General features: G+C 48.9%; 10 protein-coding genes across 10 annotated transcripts; 5 read left to right on the forward strand and 5 right to left on the reverse strand.

Annotated features, from left to right (window-relative positions):
* Positions 1 to 207: 207 nt before the first annotated feature.
* On the reverse strand, positions 208 to 1,266 carry ACHE_70308A (sterol desaturase family protein; the record flags this gene model as incomplete). Its single annotated transcript, XM_043282626.1, has 1 exon — positions 208 to 1,266. The coding sequence occupies one exon, from the start codon at positions 1,264 to 1,266 to the stop codon at positions 208 to 210; it is 1,059 nt and encodes a 352-aa protein (XP_043139987.1).
* Positions 1,267 to 5,221: 3,955 nt separating this feature from the next.
* Positions 5,222 to 5,806, forward strand: ACHE_70309S (uncharacterized protein; the record flags this gene model as incomplete). The annotated part of the gene is made up of 1 exon (XM_043282627.1): positions 5,222 to 5,806. The coding sequence occupies one exon, from the start codon at positions 5,222 to 5,224 to the stop codon at positions 5,804 to 5,806; it is 585 nt and encodes a 194-aa protein (XP_043139988.1).
* Positions 5,807 to 6,010: 204 nt separating this feature from the next.
* On the forward strand, positions 6,011 to 8,003 carry ACHE_70310S (ABC1 kinase family protein; the record flags this gene model as incomplete). The annotated part of the gene is made up of 2 exons (XM_043282628.1): positions 6,011 to 6,750; positions 6,800 to 8,003. 2 exons carry the CDS (start codon positions 6,011 to 6,013, stop codon positions 8,001 to 8,003), a joined length of 1,944 nt encoding a protein of 647 aa, XP_043139989.1.
* Positions 8,004 to 8,177: 174 nt separating this feature from the next.
* ACHE_70311A (uncharacterized protein) lies at positions 8,178 to 10,368 on the reverse strand (the record flags this gene model as incomplete). Its single annotated transcript, XM_043282629.1, has 2 exons — positions 8,178 to 9,260; positions 9,352 to 10,368. 2 exons carry the CDS (start codon positions 10,366 to 10,368, stop codon positions 8,178 to 8,180), a joined length of 2,100 nt encoding a protein of 699 aa, XP_043139990.1.
* Positions 10,369 to 10,612: 244 nt separating this feature from the next.
* ACHE_70312A (uncharacterized protein) lies at positions 10,613 to 13,038 on the reverse strand (the record flags this gene model as incomplete). The annotated part of the gene is made up of 2 exons (XM_043282632.1): positions 10,613 to 12,926; positions 13,001 to 13,038. The coding sequence occupies 2 exons, from the start codon at positions 13,036 to 13,038 to the stop codon at positions 10,613 to 10,615; spliced, it is 2,352 nt and encodes a 783-aa protein (XP_043139991.1).
* A 376-nt stretch (positions 13,039 to 13,414) lies between these two features.
* Positions 13,415 to 13,579, forward strand: ACHE_70313S (uncharacterized protein; the record flags this gene model as incomplete). The annotated part of the gene is made up of 1 exon (XM_043282633.1): positions 13,415 to 13,579. The coding sequence occupies one exon, from the start codon at positions 13,415 to 13,417 to the stop codon at positions 13,577 to 13,579; it is 165 nt and encodes a 54-aa protein (XP_043139992.1).
* Positions 13,580 to 13,847: 268 nt separating this feature from the next.
* On the forward strand, positions 13,848 to 15,039 carry SED5 (t-SNARE syntaxin; the record flags this gene model as incomplete). The annotated part of the gene is made up of 4 exons (XM_043282634.1): positions 13,848 to 14,094; positions 14,151 to 14,332; positions 14,380 to 14,952; positions 15,004 to 15,039. 4 exons carry the CDS (start codon positions 13,848 to 13,850, stop codon positions 15,037 to 15,039), a joined length of 1,038 nt encoding a protein of 345 aa, XP_043139993.1.
* A 364-nt stretch (positions 15,040 to 15,403) lies between these two features.
* On the reverse strand, positions 15,404 to 16,668 carry ACHE_70315A (uncharacterized protein; the record flags this gene model as incomplete). The annotated part of the gene is made up of 3 exons (XM_043282635.1): positions 15,404 to 15,986; positions 16,044 to 16,538; positions 16,595 to 16,668. 3 exons carry the CDS (start codon positions 16,666 to 16,668, stop codon positions 15,404 to 15,406), a joined length of 1,152 nt encoding a protein of 383 aa, XP_043139994.1.
* Positions 16,669 to 18,256: 1,588 nt separating this feature from the next.
* On the forward strand, positions 18,257 to 19,192 carry ACHE_70316S (YoaK family protein; the record flags this gene model as incomplete). Its single annotated transcript, XM_043282636.1, has 1 exon — positions 18,257 to 19,192. One exon carries the CDS (start codon positions 18,257 to 18,259, stop codon positions 19,190 to 19,192), a length of 936 nt encoding a protein of 311 aa, XP_043139995.1.
* A 2,870-nt stretch (positions 19,193 to 22,062) lies between these two features.
* On the reverse strand, positions 22,063 to 23,429 carry ACHE_70317A (uncharacterized protein; the record flags this gene model as incomplete). The annotated part of the gene is made up of 4 exons (XM_043282637.1): positions 22,063 to 22,514; positions 22,575 to 22,720; positions 22,780 to 22,872; positions 22,942 to 23,429. 4 exons carry the CDS (start codon positions 23,427 to 23,429, stop codon positions 22,063 to 22,065), a joined length of 1,179 nt encoding a protein of 392 aa, XP_043139996.1.
* Between the last annotated feature and the right edge of the window lie 1,415 nt (positions 23,430 to 24,844).

Consider the following 24,844-nt stretch of genomic DNA (forward strand, 5'->3'; position numbering starts at 1 on the left):
TATCAAGTCGTTGAATCGTGCTCGGGAATTGTTCTAGCTCCCTATATATCAATCATATCTAAAGTCGTGATCTTCTCATCCCTGTGGCCAGAAAGCCCGCTCTCTCGGAAATATGAGATCTCTGGCCACCAAGCTGAGCATTTCATCACATCATCAATCAGCTTATTTACAGAACTAACAAATTAAAAAAAAAAGGGAGCGAAAATCCTAGAACAAAGGGATTTTCGCAGTGTTCACATAGTCGATGTTATCCCGGTGTCCCTCCACCCGAGGAACCCAAGTCCTGAACAGCTGATCCCAAACACGAGTCTGCTTCCCATAGTTATGACTCGCCTTCCAACCCTTCCGATGGTGAAGATCATGATCCTCAATCACCAGGTCCATATCACACAGTCTCAACAGCCAGGTCCACGGGTTCACAGCAGTCGCCTCCATGCGCAGACCACTGTGGCCCAGAATCTCCGTGAACACAATATACTGCTGGCAGATCCACCACTCGTAAAACCCCATCGGAAACCCCATGACTTTCATGGTGCCGTATGTCATCATCGGCACGCCGACAAGGTCGAAGAACTCCTGCACCGTGTCTGCGTACGCAGTCAGGAGAGGGTTCGGGTGCTTGGTGAGATGGTGCGTTCGATGGAAGCGCCACAGCGAGTCGCTCTCGTGCATCGAGCGGTGGAACAGGTAGTACCAGAAATCCAGCACGACTGCGTAAACGCCGGTTTCGAAAAAAAGCCATACCCAGGGGATTGATAGTAAGGGGCCTTGGTCGTCGCGGGGGCTGTAGCTGAGGAATGCGAGCATCATCGGACGCAGAACAATCACGGAGAGGAGGGTCTGCGCGGTCTTGCCAACGCCCACATCGGGGACACCATCGCGGGGGTGCTTGTCGCCGTCGAAGAACCCGATTTGGTGGCCGACGCGCCGGAGGATGTGTGTTTGGTGGACGGCGATGAATTCCAGCGACAGCATATAGAAGAAGAAGGTGAGTAGTCGTGAGGGGCCGTGTCCGACGTAGTTGATGTAGAGCTGGTGGAGAACCAGTGGGATGCTGGCGTAGAAGAGCACCCACACGTGGAACTGAGGCTCCGGGGCGTAGGGGACCTTGTCTGTCTTCTGGTGCACGGGGATCTCTTTATCGAGGTCCCAGTGGTGGACATTTAGGACCTCTATAAGCCAGTGGCCTGCATGCCATTGACTGCGGTCCCATAAACGCCAGGTGGACTTCATCGAGTCCTTCGGGTTGCGCACGGGTGGAGCCATGGTGAGAAGGAAGAAATTTCGAAAACGATAGGATTGAGAGAATGGAGTACTTGGTTTATCACACCCCACGGGGTGCCTGGCCGTTTAAGAATGATCGTGGGCTGCCCAACATGTGAAGACTTTATTGTGGGGACTATCTATTACAACCGAGATGCGGTTCTTTACATGGACTTTACAGACGAATAGCGCCACAGATCGATATCCGACTATCCTGCTATTCCGTGCTTTCCACTAATCAGAGATCCTTAAGCCGAAAGCCCTGCAGACGACGTAGCTCCAGGTTGCCATTAAAAACCAGTACACTGCATCACATGTAGTTCTGATGGACTCAGTATCAAACTCATGTGGTCATGTTGATTCGCTTCATAGATATCCGCTGCACAGGACTGCAGTCGATCCCGTGCGCTAGTCTCGCAATGATTTCCTGTCAATTGCTTAGTCTCCACTTGATCGGTTGTGATTGGAAGGTTTGCGAAAAATTACTGCATTGGGTATGTCTTGCGAATCAAGTCCGTGAACCTATCAGGAACTCAAAAACACGTTGGATATACGCTACGTATGATGACTGTAGGATATGGATGTTGATGTATATTGTTTATTGTTTGGACATATGATTCAACTAGAGTGCCAAAATAGCTATAAAGAAAGCAGCACAGAAATTTGATTGTTGAGTGCTCTCGACAAAACGGGTCGTTAATGCCAACCATGCTAACTGATCATAGTCAAGCCATTCAGCCAATGGGCCCACGGAATCGACATTATGCAATGCATCTAATATGGCATGGCGGATTCTTGAGTTTGCCTCCATGTCAACACTGGCACTCCTCTTATCGAGTACTGATCCCTCTGCATTCCACAACAAATGTAGCGCAGGAAATCACTAGGGTCTTGGGAGCGGAAAGCAGTTTTCCTATAGCCTCGCTGGAGTACTAGCAAGAGTTGTCAGATATAGTCTTCCAGGGAAAATTCGCTTTGAGTGTCATGCTTTGGGTCCAGACCACAGATCTGACACAGTGAGGGTGAGCATTCTATGCGCTTATGTAGCGCTAGTGAGGTATAAGCGCACATAAAACCAGGCAAAGTACACTTGTTGGATGGAAGAGTTGTCGTTGTCCCACGTGCTCCCTGAACGCTGGTAAATGGGTTAGCGAAGACCCTGCGGTTGATGAGGAATACATACTGGTAGACAGCGGTAGCAAACGCTGCATCTCACTCCGCAACTCTGGTAACCATACGGAAATTATGAAGGTTGATCTCATGCTTATCACTGTCTCGTTCTTTCCTTCGCTTCTATTCCTAACCTTGTGATTGTCAGCGCGTGTTTCAAATAAAGCATCTTCATGACCGCACTCACTTTATGACCATTACTAACTCCTCTGCTGGTTATATAAACGGGCTTCGTCCACCTCATGTATTGTTATCAGATGTTCCGCATTGTTTCTATCACGGGCATAGAGCTGCCAGCTTTTAACAGGGTGCGGCGTCCCTTGCCACTGCAGGGCTGATACCCTGTAATTGCCAGACAAAGCCGCAGACGTTGACAAGACAACCCGTTCCACCAGATGCATTTATGCTCATTTCCTGATTATTGCTTTACCGTGCTGAAACCCTGGAAGAGCTTCAGTCTGGTGCAAGGTGCTTCTTTTCGAGCCGAGACAATCATCGCTATAGGACCAATCGGAACCTTTCGTCGACTTGTACGGTACTTCTTGGTCCTCGAAGCTCACGCCGTCTGATATGCCATGCTTTCTCTTGCAGCTGCCTGCCAGTTTACACCAGGCGTGCGCCCTTGGACGGGCCATCAGCACAAGACCATTACCGTAGTATAGAGAACGCATTTCTGTCGGCTCAAAAAAAAGGCTGAAGGCGCCACATTCATAATGCAACACTATGATCAACCTCATGGCGACGTCGAGTTTCGTGTTCTCGAAAATTCAGACGCGAGTGAGGGCTAGGGAAGTGCCAGTATAAGCAGCGCCATTCTCGCCGTACATAAGTGGAATAATGGTTATAAATATCCGAAGACACATGTTTCAATGTCTCGGCCGTAGAGCTCTTTCCGTAGGCGCGCCTGTTCTCTAACGCGCGTTCTGAGTGTGGTAGAGGTTCTCGGAGAAAGTGCAATCATTTTGTACAGGTATCCACCAGCTAGTCTCCAAGTTAGCAACACTAGATGAACGGGATGACGGACTGTTGTGAGGGTACGGAGCTAGCGTGGTCGCTAGAAATTTGCTGTTCAATGTTCGTACGTGTCTTCGTCATTTTTGGCTGCAATTTTCACACACGATCCTCCTCCAGTTTCGCGAGTAGAGTAGAGAGTGTAACAATCCTCTGAGATGAAACTGCACGAGAGGGATAAAGAAGGACGGTGCATTGAAGTTGCAGCCGGTGTCAAGCATTGCAATGGGCAAAAATTTCTAAGTTACGACGCCTCATCTAAGTCTAAGAGAAAGCCCACAGGCGTCCACACTGGCTGTTAGGAAGTATGGATGAACGCTTCCCTGGGGCCTCAAGGATATCTTATGTTCGGGGGCGATAACCATTGGCCATAAAACTTTAGTGTTGACCAAACGCTAGACGGACCAAAGCACGAAATTCGGTTCGAGAAGTCCGTCTGGTAAAAGCGATACTCACATTTTGTCTGCAAGTTATAAAAACCTTTGGGCGCGATTCCCACTGCTCAAACTCTTCGCAACAGCAATTATGGGCCATGTCAAACATGCTAAAAGCCTCAGTACATTGGGCATTAGGCCTGTCGCTCATTCAGTCTTGAAACCCATGCTAATGGGGGGCAAGACGAGAGAAAACCTTAGCGGTAACTACGATTAATTTCAGTACGCAATGCGAAAGCTAAGATTAAGACAACCTACCAGGCTGGCGCTCGACCGGGTTGTGGAGAGCCTTGTGAATTCGAACGTCTCTCCATCCGTTGCGATCCCGTATACCATGTCGGTCGCCCTTCCTGCTGTATTGGGGGCGCTGCGGCAATGCTTGGGGCGTTGTTAGAATATGGCACGTTATTGAGGGCACCTTGAGACCTGACTTACTCATATATGCTGTGCATTGTCTGATGCAGTTCTAAATCCGGCAGGGCATGTTTCACAGTTGACGCTGTTTTCCTCATTTCGATCCCATCCTGATGATGGAAATTCGAGTGTATAAATCTATCCCACCATGATTTGTCCATACAATTTTCGTATGGGACTGGAGGCCCTCGGCAAGGCGTTTGGTTTATATGGTAAAAAAATCCGTACCTCATAATCTAAGCACTCTCTGGCCTTGTTTGATTGATACATAGTGTCTCGCGTTTGTGGGTTTATGTGTGTGAAAAGATGTTTTCAGCGCCGTATTGTCAACAGATTGCACAATGAGAGGTGTATCTACTAGACTTTCACACTGGTCAGTATAGTTCTGAACAAGAATTCGGGAGATTGGACTCACAACGACGATATCATGGCAAGTAATCCTGGTAGCCATAATCGCGCAATGTATATATAGAAGCAAAGCCGCTGGGGAAGCTGGCTATAGGATGTATATAGTGGTTGTCAGAGTCGGAGAGTCCATCGTATTGACTACCATCGACCCAGGCAATGATAGGTGTGTACTGATGATCATGGAGAAAGAGAAATGCTGATAGAAAAAGTACTATCAGGTGTACTCAAAAATGATGGCTTGCTGCAAAAAGCATGCAAGATATCAGTTGACAATATATACAGTGTAGTATATGGCTGAGAACAGGAAAAAGAGAAAAAGAAAGGAAGGAAAGAGAAAAATGGGAGAAGTAGTATATATACCAGTTTCTTTCATTCACTGTAGTTTCTTTTTCATGTCTTGGATTTTGGCTGCAGGTAACCGTGGTGAATCTGGATTTCCCTTTGCGGACGAAATGAGGTTATCCCAACTTTCTCTCCTTTTCCTCCTCCACACAATCCAACAGCCACCAATTCATGCCAAAATGCGGTTTTTCCTCATTCTATCGATACTCTTCCTCCTCCCAATTGTATCCGCCAAATTTGGCCTCTCGTGCTTCAAAGTCATCACCGCACTCGCCGGCCGACCGGGCGATCTGTACGATAAGTTCCAGCGCGAGATCTGCGACCGAGGATGCCAGCCCACCGTGCCTCATTGGGACCTCTGGACCCGTAACAACACCTTCGTGCCAGCCGTCCACAACGCCCTGAAGCGACTACACGTGCCTCGCCAGGAAGAAACCATGATCCAGCTGGGCGACGACGTGGCCAACATCATCAAGGTGCGCTGCGGCCCGGCTCTCGGGGGGAATCATATCTGCTCCGATCCGGAGACACTTGCGGGCTTTGGGAATTGCTTCAAGCGCAATTTCGTACGGGCGATGATTGTGCATCTGCCGAAATTGCTGCCCATGGCAGACGAGGCTGTTTGTCGCGAGCAGTTGGTGTATCTCAAGGACGGGCATCTGTGGGAGACGGTCATTCCGCAAAACATGCGCGATTATGCGGCTGCTTGTCAGAATTTGGAAGAAAAAGAGGCGGAATATCATTTTGAGCCATATGGGTTCTAGTTTGGGCATTGTGTACTGTGTACCCTGTATATTGTTCTGTATAATGCATGCTGCGATACCGGATGATGACGCCAGAGCTGCATCTTCACTCATTCCTTCTTTCAATTCCATGACCGTCCATCTAACAGTTTCTCAGCTCCATAATCTACTCTATTAACCAGTGCATTATGCTCAGAAACTGCAAATAACTGCTACACCGTCCTCATGCCTCTCCTCCGTCCGCTGCGTCCGGCTAATCGTTATGTGCTCCCCTCACTGCGGCTTCCACGACGACACTTCCACCCCCATCCACGCCAATTCCAGCGCTTCGTACCCCCGTGGCCCAGTTCACTAGACAAACCAGTTCCTACAAATACAACACGATCCCGAAAATGGTTGCGTCGCCTTGCTTATCTATCCCTAGCCACCGGCACGGTCTACATCATCGATAACCAGTTCTACGCCTCGTCCATCACCCGCACAACCCGCACCTTCGCACTAGGTCTACTCGTCGCTTTAGACTACAAGATCAATTTCCGTCCGAATCCGCCGCTAGCCAGCTCCGTCACAGCCGTCCATGCCCGTAGCGCGGAACGATTGTCAGATTTACTGCAGCGGAATGGGGGTCTTTATCTGAAAATCGGACAGGCGATAGCCATGCAATCAGCCATTCTGCCGGCAGAGTTTCAGAAGATGTTCTCGCGCATGTTTGACGACGCCCCGCAGAACGAGTGGAAGGATGTTGAGGCGGTGATAAAGGAGGATTTTGGGAAGTCGGCCGAGGAGGTGTTTGGGGTTTCGTTTGATGGAGAACCGGATAAGGGTGTGTTCGAGCGTCGAGCACGGGCCAGTGCTAGTGTTGCTCAGGTGCATTGGGCAAGATTGGCGGATGGTAGGGAAGTGGCTATCAAGATTCAGAAGCGGGAGATTGCTCGTCAGTTGGAGTGGGATCTCTGGGCGTTCAAGTACGTTTGTCCCTCCAGTATGCGTAGGCAGAGATGCTTACTTTTACAGAGTCGTGACATGGGTCTACACTCGCGCATTTGATATCCCCTTCTACAGCCTCGTGCCGTACATCAGCGAACGCCTATCTCTAGAGACCGACTTTGACAACGAAGCTAGCAACTCAGAACGCATGGCACAGCTGGTCGCAAGCGAACCCCGACTCCGCGGCCGTGTCTACATCCCCAAAGTCCACCGTGATCTCAGTTCAAAGCGCGTCATGACCGCAGAATGGATAGAAGGCGTGCGGCTATGGGACAAAGACTCCATCACCCGGCCCTGGCGCGGCGGCTGGCGCGAGGGAACACCAGGCTGTCAAGGAACCCCAATGGATCCGCCGAAAGACAACCCTGCCAATCCAACATCAAAAGCAACCGACAAAATCAAACCGTCGCGCGACCACTGGCGCGGCCAAAACAACGATGGCGGTCTCGGCCTCTCCCTAAAACAAGTAATGACCACAATGGTCGACCTCTTCTCCGCGCAAATGTTCCTTTGGGGCTGGGTCCACTGCGACCCTCACCCAGGAAACATCTTCATCCGCCGCACACCCTCCGGTAAGCCTGAACTCGTCCTCATCGACCACGGCCTCTACATCCACATGGACCCGGCCTTCCGACACCAATACGCGCGGTTCTGGAAAGCCTTACTTACCTTCGACAACGCAACCCTCGGCGATATCGTCAAGGGCTGGGGCGTGCAGAACGCAGACCTTTTCGCTTCCGTCACGCTCATGTCACCCTACCGCGGCGGAAACCGCTCCACAGAACAGCATCTCACGGGCCTAAGTAAATCAGAACTTGCGGCCAGACACTACGAAATGCAACAATCCGCCCGCAAAGCAGTCCGCCAGATCCTGGGCGACGAGACTAAATGGCCGCAGCAACTCATCTTCATAGGCCGCAATCTGCGCATCGTACAAGCGAACAACCAATTCCTGGGGTCACCTGTTAACCGCGTTAAAATCACTGGTTTGTGGGCTTCGCGCGCACTCGCTGAATCTCCGGATTTACCCTTTGGCGAGAAGATAAGTAACTGGGGGAGACATTTGGTGTTTAGGGTTGTTTTGATCGGGAGTGATGTGTGGTTCTGGTTTGCTAAGATACGGCAGTTTTTGAGACTTGGAGGCGGCATGGAGGATGATATCGAGGCGCAGATGCAGGGGATGGCGAAGGAGATGGGTGTTGAGTTGAGGCAGAATATTTTCGAGGGTTGATTACTTTTCATCGAGGGTTGTATTATTACTACACATGGCACGTACAATCATAATCTCATATCATAATCACCATCATCATCGTAATCATTCATATAAAAGCTATATACTAAGCCAGCATAGCTATAGCCATGGCCACAAAATTCATGACCGTATATATCGCATAGTAAAAAGAAATCAATACTCCCACCCCGAAAACCCAGCCGGCCTCCACTCCTGCCCCGGATACGCCGTGCTCGACATAACAACCTCCTCATCCGAACTCTCCTCGTCTTTCCCACCGCTTTGTCCCGGGGCCGGGAGTTCGATGGGTGACTGGCCTTCGTTTATGGTGCGGATTGCTTTTTGTTGGTGCGCGGCTTCGTTGTCATTGGTTTCATCTTTGTTTGGTGTTATTGCTGGAGTGGTAGCAATTTGAGGGGCTGGGGTAGTAGTGACGGTGGTGAGGGCGGTGGTTGTAGGAGGGGCGGGGCCCTGGGAACGAGTGTGTTCGTGCTCATGCTCATGTTCGTGTTCCTCGTCGATGTCGCCTGGGATGCGCAGTTTCCAGGGTAATTCCTGATCACCCATGTGGCTTGTGCGGGGGTTTATAGAGTGGAAGGTACTGCGTTGGGAAGCAGGGCTAGTCGTACTGCGCGGGTCGATGTCATTCTCGCTTCCATTTACATCTTGGTTCTCGTTTGCGGGTTCATGCGGATGCTGGCTTTCGTCATGTTCATGTTCATCTCTGCCTCCGTTACTGCTCCTGCTAGCAATAGACGGGGCATTAGAAGCTGGCGCAAGTCTCGGACTCCTTGACCTCAGCCGTAGATCCTGCGCGTGATACTGATCCGCCAGTCGGCCTCTCGAATCCGCCTCGGTCAACGAGGAAGAAGACAGTAGTGATGGCTTTCTGGTTATGTGTATGTGTATGTTGGGTACATGGCGGGGGAGGGATTGGTGGGAGATTGAAGGAGATAGTTGGTGTTGTTGATGGTGTTGGCGGATGCGGTCCCAGTAGTCGTTTGGATGGTACGGGTGCGTGTCTTGGGGGGTTTTGTTGGTGGTGGCTTGGATTTCGGGTTGAAGTTGGAGTTGGGTGGTGTTGGTTTCTTTCGTAGTGTCTGTGTCGTCGTTATCGTTATCGTCAGAGGTATTGTTGGTATCGTCGCTATCGCTATCGCTATCGTTATCGTTGTGATGGTGAGGTTGAGAAGGCGCCGGCAACTTCTCCTTCTCACGAGCCTGTTGCAATTTATCCCTTCTCGGCTGGAAAATGTCCTACCAATCTCTATATGCATCAGTCAATTACCCAGCACACAACAACATAACACACTATCAGAGTGAGAGAGGGATCGAAGATGACACCTACACTAATCCTGCGCAATGCCTTCTTCTGCTTCTCGCCCGTCAAAGTTGCAGAAGTACTCTGTACTATGCGCTGATACATTCTGCGCATCGAGCTCTTATCTTTATTCCTGTGATCGGCCATGTCGGTTTCAGTCCTGTCATTCTCCCCTGCACCCGGATCTTGTTTGCGATCCTGATTCAGGGTCTGATTCAGGTTTTGGTTTTGGTTGAGCTGTCCATAAAACCGAAACGTGCCGGTGGATGATCTAGTTGACTCCGTATTACGTTGGACTGCAGTCGGTGCAGCCGCAGCCGCAGCCGGAGCCGGAGCCGCAACCTCGTGTTGTTGTTGGTGTTGGCCTTGGGGGCCAAAACCCGGCTGGCCAATCTCAGAGGACTGTGAGATTTTAGATGCAGATGTGGATGCGGGGGCGGGGCGAGTGGCTGGTTCGGTTGCTATGGATGAGATTGATTGTTTTTTTAGCGGTTCGTGTGGTGATTGGAGGTATTCGTTGGTTTCTCGACGATCTGGATTCGGATCCTCGAGGGCACGAATGGATGGTGTCGGTGTTGTAGTGCGGGGTCCGTGTGATTGGGATTGAGATCCGGACTGGGATTCGCAGTCGACGCATCTGATGGTGGGCATGCGAGTGTTAGTGAAATTGCTTGGTGGACGGCTGGTTGAGTACTGCGTTCCAGTCCCTGTATTCATCTGCGAGGCATAATCCGGGAACGACAAATTCAACGTTCCACTCCCATCACTCGGCCAGATAATCTGCGGGGGCAGAGATCGTGGTCGTTGAATGGACCCTTCATCAATATCCGTGTGGCGTATCGACGGGACCGGATCTGTAAGCGCAAGTTTACTTCCAGGCATAGGCGCCGACACCTGTCGTTCATGCGCCCTAGTCCTGGACCGGGAGAAAGTGAAGTTTCCCAGGTTCAGGGTGTGTCGGCGGTTGGGTTTATCATTATCACCAGACCTGCCTAAACTTATGTCGGATATCCTGCCAGATATCCTGGAGAATGTGGCACGCATCGATTGAGAACCCTGCATACAATTGCATTACTGATTAGATGACATGACCCAGAAAGAAGAGCGCAATGCAAACCAAAAGACAAGAAACATAAGCATCAATCGTGTCATATTCACAATGACATCCCGTTATGTCCATGGTATCAAATGAAATACACAGCCCAAAATGTAGAACAAAAGAAAAAAGACATGATTAGAATCGATAAACCGAGACAACGGCCGGTTCATCCATATTAATCCAAAGAAATTAAGCATCTACCTTTTCATTGCCCTTGAATTTGCTCCGTCCCCGGTTAAAGAAGCCCTTGGCGGCTTTACCCGCTTGACCACCCAAAACGCCAGCAGTATGCAACAGATCTTTCCCACGTTGTTCCACTTGCTGCTTGTTCATCATAGCACCAAGAGGAGCAGATGGCCGTCGGGCATGTCCAGCGCCTGCAGGGGCATCTTCGGTATGGGGGTGTTTGCCCAGTGATGGTAGCTTGGGGAATTTTCTGCCCAGCTGTTTTTGTGCGCCAGCCGACAGTTTTAGGTTCTGTCCGACAATATCTGAATGTTCAGGGTGGGCGTGAATGGTCACTTGAATCCAGTGGTTTAAGCCAGTGTCGATTGCTGCGAACTGAGCCCGAGTCCGTTCGAATTGTCGCACTCGTTCGTCAGACGACTTGATACCGAGAATATCGCGGAATCCCAAAACAGTTGAAGGAACAGGAGGCATGGCATTTGGTGCTGCAGGCACTGGTACAGGAGGCTGAGGTGCCTCATTCTCCGGCGCGGCATCCGGCTCCGTAGGCTGAGGAACAACTTCAGGGAGATATCGACCGGAGATGATACTGCTTTCATCCCCCGCAGATGGAGGTATGATGCTCAACTTGGGCTTTTCGGTCATAGACTGACGGTTAGGCTCCTGCGTTATCATCGGGGGCGAATCGGGCTCTGGTGGAAGCTGTCCAGGAATTGGCGGATTCTGCATTGGCTGGTCATGGGTATCCGCTACAGGTTCAGCCTCCTCCTCTTCAGAAGACTCCCAAGAGAACTTCTTCTTCAACTTTGGCTGGGACTCGCCCTGCCATGGAGCAGGCGCCGGGCCAACGGGAGTGTCGTTGAGAGCAACACCTGGCGAGTTTGTACTGGGAGAGTTGTAGTCGGGCATAGGGTCTGCCTTCTCTTGCGGACTACGATTCGCTTCGTTGTTCCAATATTTTTCGTACTCGCTCGGAACGAGACTGTCCCCACCACGAGTCTGTGGTCGAGACCCTAGCTCCGGTTCGTCTGACGGCGTGTTCTCACGGCTTAGCGAACGGATAATTTCTTTCCTCAACCGATCACTTTCTGTGTCTTGTGGCGAGTTGTCGGCACTTATAGAGGGAACAATGACGGTAGGAGGGTCGGGGTTATCCGAGGCAGCAGGTACATTCGACTGATTGCTGCTGACGCGCAACGGAGGCGGCAGATCTTTTCCAGACGTGGCGGGTAGCTGTACAGACGTTCTTTTAGGCTGCCGCAAATATGGTAAGGTTTGGTCTTCGAGCGATTCTGATGGCGTCGTATAAGAAAGCTGCGCCATCGCCGACTGTGGGATTCGGTCGTTGTCCATGATCTTGGGTTTCCTTGAAGGACTATTACCTGGACTGGGAACACTCAAATCGCGACGATGACCAGGTTTGAATACAATGTTTCGGTCGGTCGTATCTTTCGGGGTCATTTCACCCGGTTCTTCAACAATCGTAGGAGTCTTTTCATCATTTAGACCGCGGCTGGGTATTATGGGACTGATCGCCGATGTACTCGCACTGTTCGACCGCGCCACACTGTCGTCGGCGGAGCTAGGCGTTTCAGGAACGTCAAATGCTTGGTTCACAGCCGATCGGAAGCCAAGGGACGGATTATGCTGTAACTGGTGTTGTTGGGGTTCTCCACTCTGGGCATCCCGTGTATTACTATTCTTGTCTCCAGACCCGCTCAAAAAGTCCGTATTAAGCCCAGACAACCGCTTGACATCTGGGAGCCCAATGATCGGGACATTTTGGGATTTCTTCGAAGCAACATTTGAAGCTTCCTTTGTTTCTTGTCCCTGCGCAGCAACCGTCGGAAAAGATTCCATCGGCGCCGTATTTGAACGGGTCGCAACAGGCATACCATCTCTTGCTCTATCCTCCCGCAGTCGTTTATAGATATCGGCCGGACGAACAAAAGGCGCTGGTTTGCTGTCTGGAGGCTGACCAGCAAACTGCCTGCCCTCCACGGAACGGCTACGGCTTCCACTCGTTCCATCCGGATCCACCATGAGAACGTGATCCATCGACCTCGAGCGATCCATCGCAGGAAAAGCTGGCCTGGGCAAACCGGCTATGTTTCCAGTCCTTTGCGACACGTGCGTCGGCGGCACGGGAGGGGGCTCTTCTTCATAATCGTCTTCATCATCGTCTCCCCAGTCATCTCCATCGTAAGAAACTTGCTTAGCTTCCACCCATCGTTTTGTTTTGGTCCGATTAACGTTGGCCCTAAACGAAACGGGCGTTCCGCTTCCGGAAATTGGAGAGTTGGAGGCGGGCGAGGCACTATCGATAGAAAACTACAATCAGCACTCGTCCGCTAATATTCACGAAGCCAACAGTCAAGATATCTCGCTCACAGCTTCTGGAACTCTGGCTCGTAGGTGGTCGGAGCCATCACGATAGTAGCCGTCGATCACTCAGTGAACGAGGCTTATGACATGGAGTTGATGCTCAGAAGTAGAAAGTGATAGACGCCCGGAGCGGCGCTTCGTACACAGAAGTCTGTTTTGAATATAAACACGTCGTTATGTCGTGTGGTATGTATGCATGTAAGCGCGAGTCGTTATATGGCAGCCTGATATGACTTTGAGGGGCGATGACGCGGGGAAGTAACGAATGGCGACTGAACAGCGCAGAACAGCAACGATTGACGATTCAGATATAAAGCTGGTGAAATACAGAGTAGTGGTGATATGTAAACGAAGGACAAAAGGGAGACTCGGGGAATATCAAAAGAACGGCGAGGAGGACAACGTCTGTTTCAGGCAATCATGAAACATCGAATTCGGACCCCTGAACTGCGCCTCCGGAAATTGTGGCTGAAGACATCATCGGTGGCGCATGAATCACATGACTGGGCTGAGGAAGCCTACGAATCCCGCGACAACGTCGTTTCGTTGCCTCCAACTCTCTTCCTAGTGAACGCTGTTGACTAGACGCAGCTGGCTATACCATGTTTTCTTGACTGTGCTTCTCTACTACGATACCTTTCTCTTCACTCGTTTCGTTCCTTCTTCTCCGGATTCTATATTCCTCACAAACGAACACGTCTCCAGTTGCCTTCTCTCCTTATCGATCAGTCGTCAGAGACAACCGAATTGACCTCGATTAATTACACTTTCGTCGCATTACTCGGTTGCGCGCTTCTCTTTGTTTAACGATCCTTCCACATTTTACCTTAATCTCATTACGAACCCGCGCATTATGGCCGGCCCGTCAATTCAGGACCGCACGGGCGAATTCCACGCCATCCTCGGGCAAGCACAGAAACGTCTTGCCTCTAACAAGGTTGGATCCCAACGCCAAGCACTGCTGTCGGACGCACAACGAAAACATGCGAATGGATTTGGCGCCAACAATGGAAATAGGAGGTCGGAGTTTGCGAGAAGGGCCGCGGAGATTGGGCGGGGTATTACTGGAACCACGGCCAAGTTGCAGAGACTAGCTGAACGTGAGTTGAGCAGCTTGCTTTGAAAGTCCTCTAGAGTCGCCTCTAACTAGAAACAGTGGCCAAACGGAAGACGCTCTTCGATGATAGGCCCGTTGAGATCTCCGAATTGACCTACGTTATCAAGCAAGACCTCGCAGCGCTGAATCAACACATTGCCGGATTGCAGGCGCTTACTTTGTCGCAACACCCCAAGTCGGGCAGATCAAAAACAGACCAGGAGGGAGAGCACAACGACAATGTATGTAACCCGACAAGGAAGGAATGAGACCCTGCTAACATGACTAGGTTGTTGTTATGCTCCAAGGGAAACTCGCAGATGTCGGAGCCAACTTCAAGGAAGTTCTCGAAGTTCGGACAAAGAACATCCAAGCGTCGCGATCCAGAACGGAAAACTTCGTCTCCTCCGTATCATCGAAATCGCAATCCGCCTTAGACCCACAGCGCTCCGATTCGCCTCTATATAATCCATCGGGAAGACGCACACCCACACCGGGATTCCAGAGCAACCAATCAGACTTGTTAACTTTAGAGCCCTCCAACCCATCACCTCTCGGGCGCCCATCGATGCAGTCCGACCAGCAACTCCTTGTCATGGAGGAAGCGCAATCGAGTAACACATACATTCAAGCACGAGGAGAAGCAATCGATGCGATTGAACGAACCATCAACGAATTGGGCGGTATCTTCGGCCAACTAGCCCAGATGGTCAGCGAACAATCGGAAATGATTCAACGTATCGACGCAAATACTGAAGATGTCGTGGATAATGTGCAAGGAGCGCAACGTGAATTAATGAAATACTGGAACTCGGTGTCTAGTAAACGCTGGCTGATTGCTCAGATGTTTGGTGTATTGATGGTAAGCAGCCCTACCCGTTAATGTGATAACACTCGTTGCTGACTGATGCAGATTTTCTTCCTCCTCTGGGTGTTGATATCTGGATAACAATGCCCACTTCATACATAATAATGTATTGTTATACACCCTTGCTGTCTCGCGTATCCTTTTCTTTGCCCCTTTTCACTTCTCGAATGGATATGCTGGCTTCGTATTCCACATCTAGCATTTTAATTGGCATGTTTTTAAGGTTTCTGATGTCCTTTCTTATGTTTCATGTTCGTTGACTTCCTCCATTTGCTACGTTTCCTTTCTTCGAGTACATATCCTGGAGATAGAATATAACAGCCTCTACGAGTATCTTGATTCCTCCCCATAGTAGGCGCGCGATGTCGCGAGTGCGAGTACATGCATAACCATAGCCCAACTGGGGAAACACATCACCCCTACCAGACGGGTAAAGGGAAATAAGCTATTCGCAGAACTCGCACCTTGGCCTGGTAGTCGCTTCGTGGAGAACCGGGACCCCTTCCTCACAAGCATGTGGGATCAAACCCCTGCGATCCAATTCCCTCCTCGCAGCCTCGAACCAAACATCCTCCACGCCAGCTGTGCTCAGAACCCTAATGGCTTCGTTCTTAGTTTCGGGGTCGTAAATAGATTCTTTTGTTGCCGATAATATTTGTTCCCAGTCGCTCCGCATTTGCCAGATGAATTCCATCCGGGGTGTCCACGTAGCGTCAGATAACCTGTTGAGCTTTTCTTTTTTCTCGTTGTATTCGCATGTTGTTGATGTTGCTGCGGCTGCGAAGAAATTGAGTGTTCGCTCCAGCGTTGATGTGGTAAGGAGGAGTCGGAGCCAGGGTTCTGTAGAGGGGTATTGAATATCAGGCGCCATTAGGCGGCGGAGATAGTTGCAGAGGAGGGTCATGCAGTGGTGGGTGGAGATGAGGACCTGGGTATCTGTGAACGGCGGTTGCTGGAGGATCGATTGTTGCGATTCATTAGACGATGTTGTTGTTGCGTCAAATTCGAGGAAAAATATTAGATATGCTCTGGTTCCTGTTAGATATTCAATAGGGAATTGGATGGTTAGAAGCATTTGCACATACATTGGTTGCAGTAGCTTGTCTTGAAGCTGGCATACGGCCTTGCTGTAGATGGCTTCTTGTTCCGATACATCACGGAGTGTGGCGTCAGTTCCGAGGTGGTGTTGGACTACCGATTCGGCGAGGTAGAATGATAGCCTGATGCAGGTTTTCCAGCATCGAGTTAAGTCGGTCAAGTAGCAGAATGAATACTCGGGGAGATTGTCTTCTGAGCTGCCATCGGCGGCAGGATAATGTGGTGGCGGTGGGGGAAATAGGTTGTATATGAATGTTAGGTTCTCACCAGGTGATAAAAATGCCGGATAATGCTGGTGTAATCGACGGAAAAGATATTCCTGCGCAATGGCGGGTTCATGTTGATAGATGCGCCGGCGCAGCACGCGACAGACCAGATTCAGGGCGTAGATGTCGCTCAATTCGCATTGCGCCAGAATCCGGATTAATATATTGCTTGGGACGGCTTCCCAGAATGACTCTTTCTGACTGGTAGAATATTTTCTGGGTATCGAACCGTCAGATCTATCTCCAACAGTAGTATAACTATAATGCCATACCTAGTTGACCTCCGTCGCAACACCGAGCTCCTCCGGATTCGCTGCACCGCAGTACTAAATCGATCCAAAATCATGCTTCTATTCGATGATATGTCCTGTTTGAGTAAGAGGTCTTCTGCAGCCCGGTGCTAATTATAGAATGTGGCTGACCCCTGCAAGCGATAAGGCCGGCATAGCCTGCATAAAAGCATAAAGGCAAGTAATCAAAAGTACAGGAACAATCTGGTTGCTTCAATCATGAGTTACCGTATAAGACCGCCAGTTTTAAAGATGATAATAGGGGAGGGCATTTGACATCTGACGTCTGACACAGATCGACTTGTTTCATATTGCAGTCACATGAGCTCGTATTCGTGAGCGGCACCACGAAAAATATCCAGGTGTACCTGGAACAAGGAAGAGATCCTCAATTTTATACGATAAAAGAATAGAAGAAAAAAAATGAAGTTGTGATGAACATCCGGCAAAGTCACATGATGTGCTCGATTGGACGTCGGCCAAATCGCAACCCCAGATCAGGAAGAAAATAAAGATTTACGGGGTACTTGGCCGATACTTACCTAACTATTGATACAACATAAGCATGTCAACCATGGTTGTTCTGATGAGGGTATCTGACGTCTTGCTATATTTGGAGAGGTTGACGCCAACGGGGAATAAGGCTTGGGCTGGATACGACGTGACCAATAACTGACCGAGATCCTGCATGGGTTGACTTGCTGGGGTATCTTGAGTAGCATCGTTTAGATGCAACATTGCCTGTCTCTTTCTGGTAGGCCATCTTATAATTGCTAAGCACCAGTGAGAGGGTGCACTCTGACTCAACATAGGTGAGAATGGGCAAGGTTGGTTGACCGTTGACCAACAATCGAAGATGAAGTAAGTGGTCGTTTCTTTTTGCTTTTTTTCTTATCGTATTTCCCCAGGGAATTCGCTTATTTATACAGGGAACCCATGCATAATGTATGTCAAGAATAGGGCTAATGCATAGCCCTTGCTAGTCAAGCCACTCGACGTTGTATACAGTAAGATGCAGTTCTATTCTCCCTATACGGATGCATGGCTTGCATTATTATCCGCTGACTACGTGCAGGCTGTGCTGCGAGTCATAGCTTCATCATTCGTGTATGACAGCCGCTGTCACTTAGATCTCTTTCCCTATTCTGGTAAACGTGTGTTTTGGTTCCGATCATCATGCTGAGTGCATACCGTAGAGCTATAATGTCTACTTCGTACTCTAAACGCTAGTCTGACGAAGACAGCCAACCAGCCACAGCGCAGTCTGAGACGAGAAAACGGAAAATAGATCAAACCAACAGGGGTAAAGGCTTAATCTACGAGATCTGATACCTTAATCAAGTGGCTGTTTTGTGGCTGCATTATCTTAGATGGGATGACCTTATGTCAATATTGACGACGACAACGCCAACAGGGCAACGACGATGCAACGAGTATGGCAGTTTCATCAGCTTGATCGAGTCACTGCCATTGAAAGTAGTTGATCAGGGAGTGGTCTCAGGGTATATATGTCGCGACAGGTTTGCTTGGAGGTCCAAATCAGACATCGATTCAAATCAGATTACTTCAAACAAAAGGCAGTTTAATCTAAATCCCTATACATTCACACATTTCTCAGAACGTGACCTTCAGTTATCATTCAAGATGCAGGGCCACTATTCCTACCCCGGAACCACCCCCTACGTCCACCGTCTGGCTTACGAGGACGGCGTCCGCAACCACACCTATCAACCACGACCCGAAGACCACCCAGCTCTACGGACAGACCTAGACAGCAGAACTGGCTCACTGTCCAGCCAGGAGACCGTCACCATTGAACCCAAACGCGGGCCCGTAGCCCGATACTTCCTGGCCGAGATCAACCCTCACCGGACCTACTTGCTCTTGATCATCTGCAGCTACATCGCCGGTCTGGTAGATGCACTGTCCTACAACGCCTGGAGCACTTTTACTGGCATGCAGACAGGAAACACCGTCTTCATGGCATTAGGCGCCTCCAACCAACCCTCCTACCCAGACTACCTCTGGGCCAAAGCCCTTATCGCCTTCAGCGTCTACATGATCAGCAACCTCTTCTTCACTTACGTCGCCCGCGCCCTCAACCCCCTCCGCCGAACTACCATGCTCCTAATGTTCGGCCTTCAAACCCTGGCCCTGCTCGTCGCCGCCCTTCTCGTCGAATTGGAAGTCGTCCTCCCCAGACCCGAAGAATACACCGCGCCAATCCAATGGACCCAGGTCCTCGCTATCGCTCTTCTCGCCTTCTCGCAAGCGGGGCAGATCAGCGCCTCTCGTATTCTGGGCTACAATGAAGTCCCCACGCTCTCTGTGACCACTGTGCTTGCTGACATGCTTGCCGACCCGCACTTGTTTGAGTTGCACAACCCCAAGCGAAACCGCAGGATTGCGGGCTTTATCGCGTCTTTTGTGGGAGCTATGACTTCGGGTTTCTTGTCTAGGGAGACGGAGATGGTGGCTTGCTTGTGGCTTGCTATGGCGTTGAAGGTTGTGGTTATGCTTTGCTTCTTTGTGTGGAGGGACGATCGCGAGTCTGAGAAGAAGGACTTGGAGGGTCAGTGATTTATTGCTTGGGTATGAGTTCCTTTTGGGTGCTTCAAGTCTTATTAGCGTGGAGTATACTGGATGGGTAGATGGTGTTTTCTTTTGTTCTTTACGATTCTGTTATATTTCCTTTCTGTTGTTATTGCTTTGATTTTGTTTTAAGCATGCAAATGCTTGTAGTATATGCTGTCTTTATCATTCACTAGAGCTGAATTAAGTTGTTTCTCCATTTAACGATGTGATGGTTAGCAGGCGGCCAAAAAGGGCTACTTCGGTGGCCGTTTTAGGAGTCCTGCTAACCAAGTCCCGTCTTGGCATCAGGGGAGCGTATTCCCACGGCCACGGGTTCCAAACCAAAAAGCTTGAAGACTTTAACGGTTTTGCAAACTGTATAAGCCTTGAGGCAGAACCTTGGCCAACTAACAGGTGTTAATGCTGTCAATACCTCCTGCAATAGTGTGCCACGTCAGACTTTGAAAAGACGGCAGCGATGATTTTATTGAACGCGAAGAACTTCACAGTAATTATTCCATGTAAATACTGATGCGCATTTTTCCTCCAATTGTGAGTATGGCGCTCCACTCCTAAAGCCAATTAGTCCTAGGCAGAACACTGACCAATAAGCAGACATGAGTCTTAGCAAATGTGTCAACAATGTCGATAGTTATCTTTTGCATTAGTCTCACATGAGACCTGAAAGAAAGCCACTAGAGTCATAGAGATCAAAGCAGACTTATGCTAGCGAGGCAATCCATCATTGCTCGACATACGACAAGAGTGGAAAGGCCAGGGAGGGTATTTCCTTTGGACAGAATATTCGGTCTACATCATCGTACAAAATTCACATTCAAGGTTGCCAGATGCTGGACTTCGGCGATTGGTTCCACCACAATATGTGCAGCACCCTTCCGTCCTGTATTGATGGCACAATTCACACCTATCGTGTAGTCCTCAAATAGATATACAGGCTTGATGAAATTGGGTAATTTTCCATTTTGGGGAAATCTTCTTGTTGCACAAGAAGATTCTACTGGAATGGAATAGTTTAGTGGATCATCTGAATTCCGCCCCAAGATCGCTATCCTGTATTAAAGAATTTTGGTACATTTTCTTTTATGAAATTGTCATCTTTTAATAATTTGTGCTCTTTAGAATTCAGTATCTGTTGTGACGGTTAGCGGGGCGCCAGAAACGGCTCCCATTGAACCGTGCTTCTGCCGAGCCCTACCGCCTGCCGTTGATGGAATACCATTGCCCTTTGCGGTATGGCGCCTACTGTATCAGGGATAGCGCCGCATCACACTGCTTTTGGGCCGCTCACATGCCGCCTCAACGCATCCATTGCATCTATAAAAGCCCGACATCTCCCCTTCAAAGGACCACGCACTTTCTCTTCCCTTTTCCCTTCTCCTGTCTGCCTTGCCCGGTGCACTGCCCTCTTACCAAGATGCCGCGTTACCCGACGATTTGTCCTTTTCCAGTATGACGCCGTCCACTCCCTTCGGGGTGGCCGACGGGTCATCTGGACAATTGAGACATTGAGACTTTGTTACTGTCCCTTCATTGGAAATTGAGCTATCCACTTCACCTTGATCTGTGCTGCTGCTTACTATTGCAGTTATGGGCCCCTTCACGCGTCTGCCAGCTGATCAGCGACTTTTTGAGTTGCTTCCAGCCATGCTATCCTATTTGGGCTTTCTCTTGAGGACTTCTGGATGCTCAGCTGCCTTGCTTGTTGTCTCTTATCTCAAGATCTCATGATTGCTTCTTCAGCCAGGCTCCCAAGATTCTACATGGGAAAGGCAACTTTCTGGTTATCTGGTTACCAGATCTGGCTGTGAACCGGGTTGCGCATATCCCCTCCACAGCCGTCTTTCGACCCCACCAGGATCAATTCATTTACGTATCCTCGCCATGTTTACCAGCCAATAGCGAAATTACCCCATCCTTTTCATTTCAGCGTGTATGACATGCGAGGCTTGGAACTGCAACATCCAGATGCGATTGGCGCAGGGCACCGGATCTCGGCCTCCAGGCGTCACCAGTAGATGAAAATAGACACATCAGCAGATGAGATTTTCAGGACAAGAGAAATTCGCCTCATTGTTTCTGCTGATGGGAAAGGTGGAATGGTGAACTTGACGGACTGAGAGCAAGTATAAAGAGGACAATCAACGCCGCAGAGGTTGCAACATCTCAACTCAGTTCTCCCACAACCCGCACTCTCCCCTTCAGCTTCCACACCCCTCCTCTTTCCTCTTTCTGTGACGGCTCAGCTCAGCGCCTCTATTGACAAGGCAAACGATGCCACGAGAGCAATCAAGACAAATAGCTGCTTAGTGAGACCACACAAAACCGTATAAGACTTCTTCGTGTGAATAGGTTTTCCTCTTTTCTTTTCCTCTTCAGATTCAATATTCTCGTCGATGGCTACAATAGTTTAGATAGGAATATCAGTTCGTTATTATCTACTATTCCGAGCCCGTGACACTTTCCCAATCACCCGTCTGTTATAATATACCCCTAAACATCCCCATTTCCCAAAGTATGCCCCCTACCTTTCACATGAACAACTTCAAGCCGTGGGCTCACCCTTTGGAAAGCCATTCTCACCATGCGAATCACCCAATCCATGTACCCCAAGAACCCGAAAAATCCCCTCGCCCCAAACCTCATCATGATTCCCTTCCAAGAACTTTGTCACTTCCTTCGGTAGCTGCACATGGGGTGCGACTGTATAAATGTTGTTGATATGTTGTTGATGGATGCAATTCAGACGAGGGGGGGGAGGGCGAAGATATATGTAGCTCTGCTTCCGGACCAGACAGCCCTTGAGATAATCCAATACTCTTTTCCTTGTCTCCCTCCACCCCCCCCCTTTTGTTTCTTTATGATAGTTTTCTCGAGTCGAAGTCAATAATTGCCATATTTGATGGGTCTCTGATAACAGTCTTCTTTCCTTGCGGGCTAGCAAAAATAGAGTTTCGTCTGTATGGCTTGTTATATGTTGAATGCTTCGTGGATTTGGCTGTCATTTCAAGCGATTTAATTGAGCCATCGCAGGGATCTTTTAGAGGCAGGCTTTTATCCTTTCGGCCTGGTATAACGAAAATCGGCTTCACTCCATGATCAGGGTAGGATGGCTTAGAGTATATTCTGATAGACCCATCAGTTGGACTTTTGATTGGTAAGCCTGTGAAGCGAGCATCTCCTTGAACCTGTAAATCAGCGGAGCTAGTGGAAGGATGTCGCAAAACAGGCAAGCTTGAATCGGCCCCAAAATAATGACTGAAACATGGTGATGTGCAAGTAAAGTTTGCTGTAGTTGAATTATTTTTACCTGGTTTGAAACCTAGTTCAACCTGTTGTTCAAAATAAATGGTGGACAGGTTGAGCTTACCATCAGATCTATTTGATAGGCACAATGTATTTTCCTCAGCCATGATTTCTTCAGAGACATCTGATGTCTTCGGGATTTCCTCGACCGTTGAGATAAAATGTGATGTGCTATCGCATTCAATGGCTGGACGCGAAGATATAGATGTACTGCAAGAGCCAGGTTAGACTTTTACCGCTAACCTGGATAGTATATTGGTGAAACATACCAATCTGACTGCAATGCACCTTGGTTTCGCTGATAGGAAAATTGGCAACATATGTTGTGGGCTTGGGAACACCGATCCTTGTCTAAAATTTTCCTGTGAAACAGCAACACTCAGCATGCCTTCGAAACTTATATGATAAGACATAATAAAATCCCGACATACATAGTCATGTGTTGACTAAGCGTCAATTGAAGAACAAACTGAAGGATCAGACTGGATTTGAATTCCTCCACAAGACTCTTGATGGATGTCCATTCCATCTTGGAAAAGGCAGTTTTCAGTTTCTTTTCAAATTGCACGGGATTAGCAGCAAGGCTGCCATCAAACTTTTTCATAATTCCCTGCTTGAAATTATCCACTGCCTGCTGTATATTCACAGCAATTGCCTTATATTTCTGGATTAATTCTTGGCTAATATTTTCCAATTGCAGCTCTTGAATCTGATGCAGCATGACTTCCGCCCATTGAATGGTTGAAATGAATGAACTATATTCATCCTTTGCCTTACAGCTGTTCCCCAGGGCTTCTCCGACCTCTTTTATGAACTTCAGGCCCCCTATGTTGACAAAGTGATTAGAAAAATGTGATGTGAAGTGGTTCGGCTCCATACCTATGCAATCACTAACGGAGAACCCAAACGAAACTGACATTTTGCGAAGGAGATATGATGTAGAAAGATATACCACAATGAAGTCTAGATTTGTTCAAGCAGGATGTGGGTTCTGTATGTTTTTGAGTGAGGGCGTGGTCACTCATAAATCTGGGTAGTGCTTGTCTATTTAAGAATAAGCACTGAAGGTGAGGCTGACACTTTAAGTGCCCAAGGCTGTGAATTGACCTCTCCAACACTACGTGCTGCACAGCAACTGGCTAACTAATATAGAAATACATTGAAAACATCCCAGACAATGTAAGCCCAGTTGCAGAAAAACATAGCCACTCGGCCTTTGAACCATGGGCTGAGCATCGATAAAAGACAGCTTTCTCTCAGCTAGGCTGTTCAAGATATGCAAGGCTGAAAGTTTGACATCGAATCAGAACGCTCATATTCTTACCCCGCTCAGGTTGAATGGAGCCATTGCATAGATTGACTGACGTCACAGCAAACACTGCCCCAACTCTGTACAATTGTGGCAGCTCAGCTCCTAGTTGGGATGTTTACTTTTTGTAGGTATATATATCATGGCGAAGTCTTGTCTGGTTTCAGAAACACATCATCCAGTCAGTTGCGTTGGTTGTTGGTAGGGTCAATATTTTTTAGTTTGACTTTGCTTCTGGGTCCTTTCCAACAACTAGCGGCTAAATCGTATAACTACAACTGATTGGGACTCACGTATGCCAATGCCTTATGTTTAATCTGTACGTGCATTTGAAATTCTGTTTATCGCTGGGTCTGTAAATCCTTTGAATCATTTCAACCGATAGAAATGCGAATTTCTGAGTCGCTGCCATTTTCAACTCATCATGGCACCAGAGGCTTCGCTAAGAGTGTATGAAGGTCGCTAAGGGTGTATGAAGGCTGCCAGAAAGCCAAATAGTTCCTATAGCAATTAGATGCGCCTGAAAGGAGCTAAAAATCACATAAAAACTTGCATCCACATTCATGACACAAAAGCAGCAATCCCTCCAGGGGAAAAGAAACGAGCAAATGAAAAGAAACCACAATGCAACACAGAAGTCAGAGAATAAACATCAACAACCATATCTTTCCATGGGAGCTCTAAATGAAGGATCCTGCAGAAGCTGTGTTGCAGTCAGACGTTTCTCTGGACAATAAGTAAATACCTTCAACATAATGGAGCGCACAAGGCTCTCGCTCAATTGGATCTGAGTCTGGACGAAAGTATGCAATTGTTGACGCAAGGCCACGATTTAGTTCGGGCATTTTGCCCTGATTGCCCTGATCATACCAAGAATCAAGGGCTCCGGGGTGACTGTAAAGGCCCTTCTCCACTGCTCAGGCAGTGGACCCAGAGATCCGATAATATCGCTTATCACTCCACCCTTGACCACAGTAGAGAAAGGTGAATAGCCGTTGAGATAAAGCACCCCAAAGATAACCATG

The sequence above is a fragment of the Aspergillus chevalieri genome, chromosome 7 (assembly GCF_016861735.1).
Source record: "Aspergillus chevalieri M1 DNA, chromosome 7, nearly complete sequence".
In the NCBI taxonomy this organism is placed as follows: domain Eukaryota; kingdom Fungi; phylum Ascomycota; class Eurotiomycetes; order Eurotiales; family Aspergillaceae; genus Aspergillus; species Aspergillus chevalieri.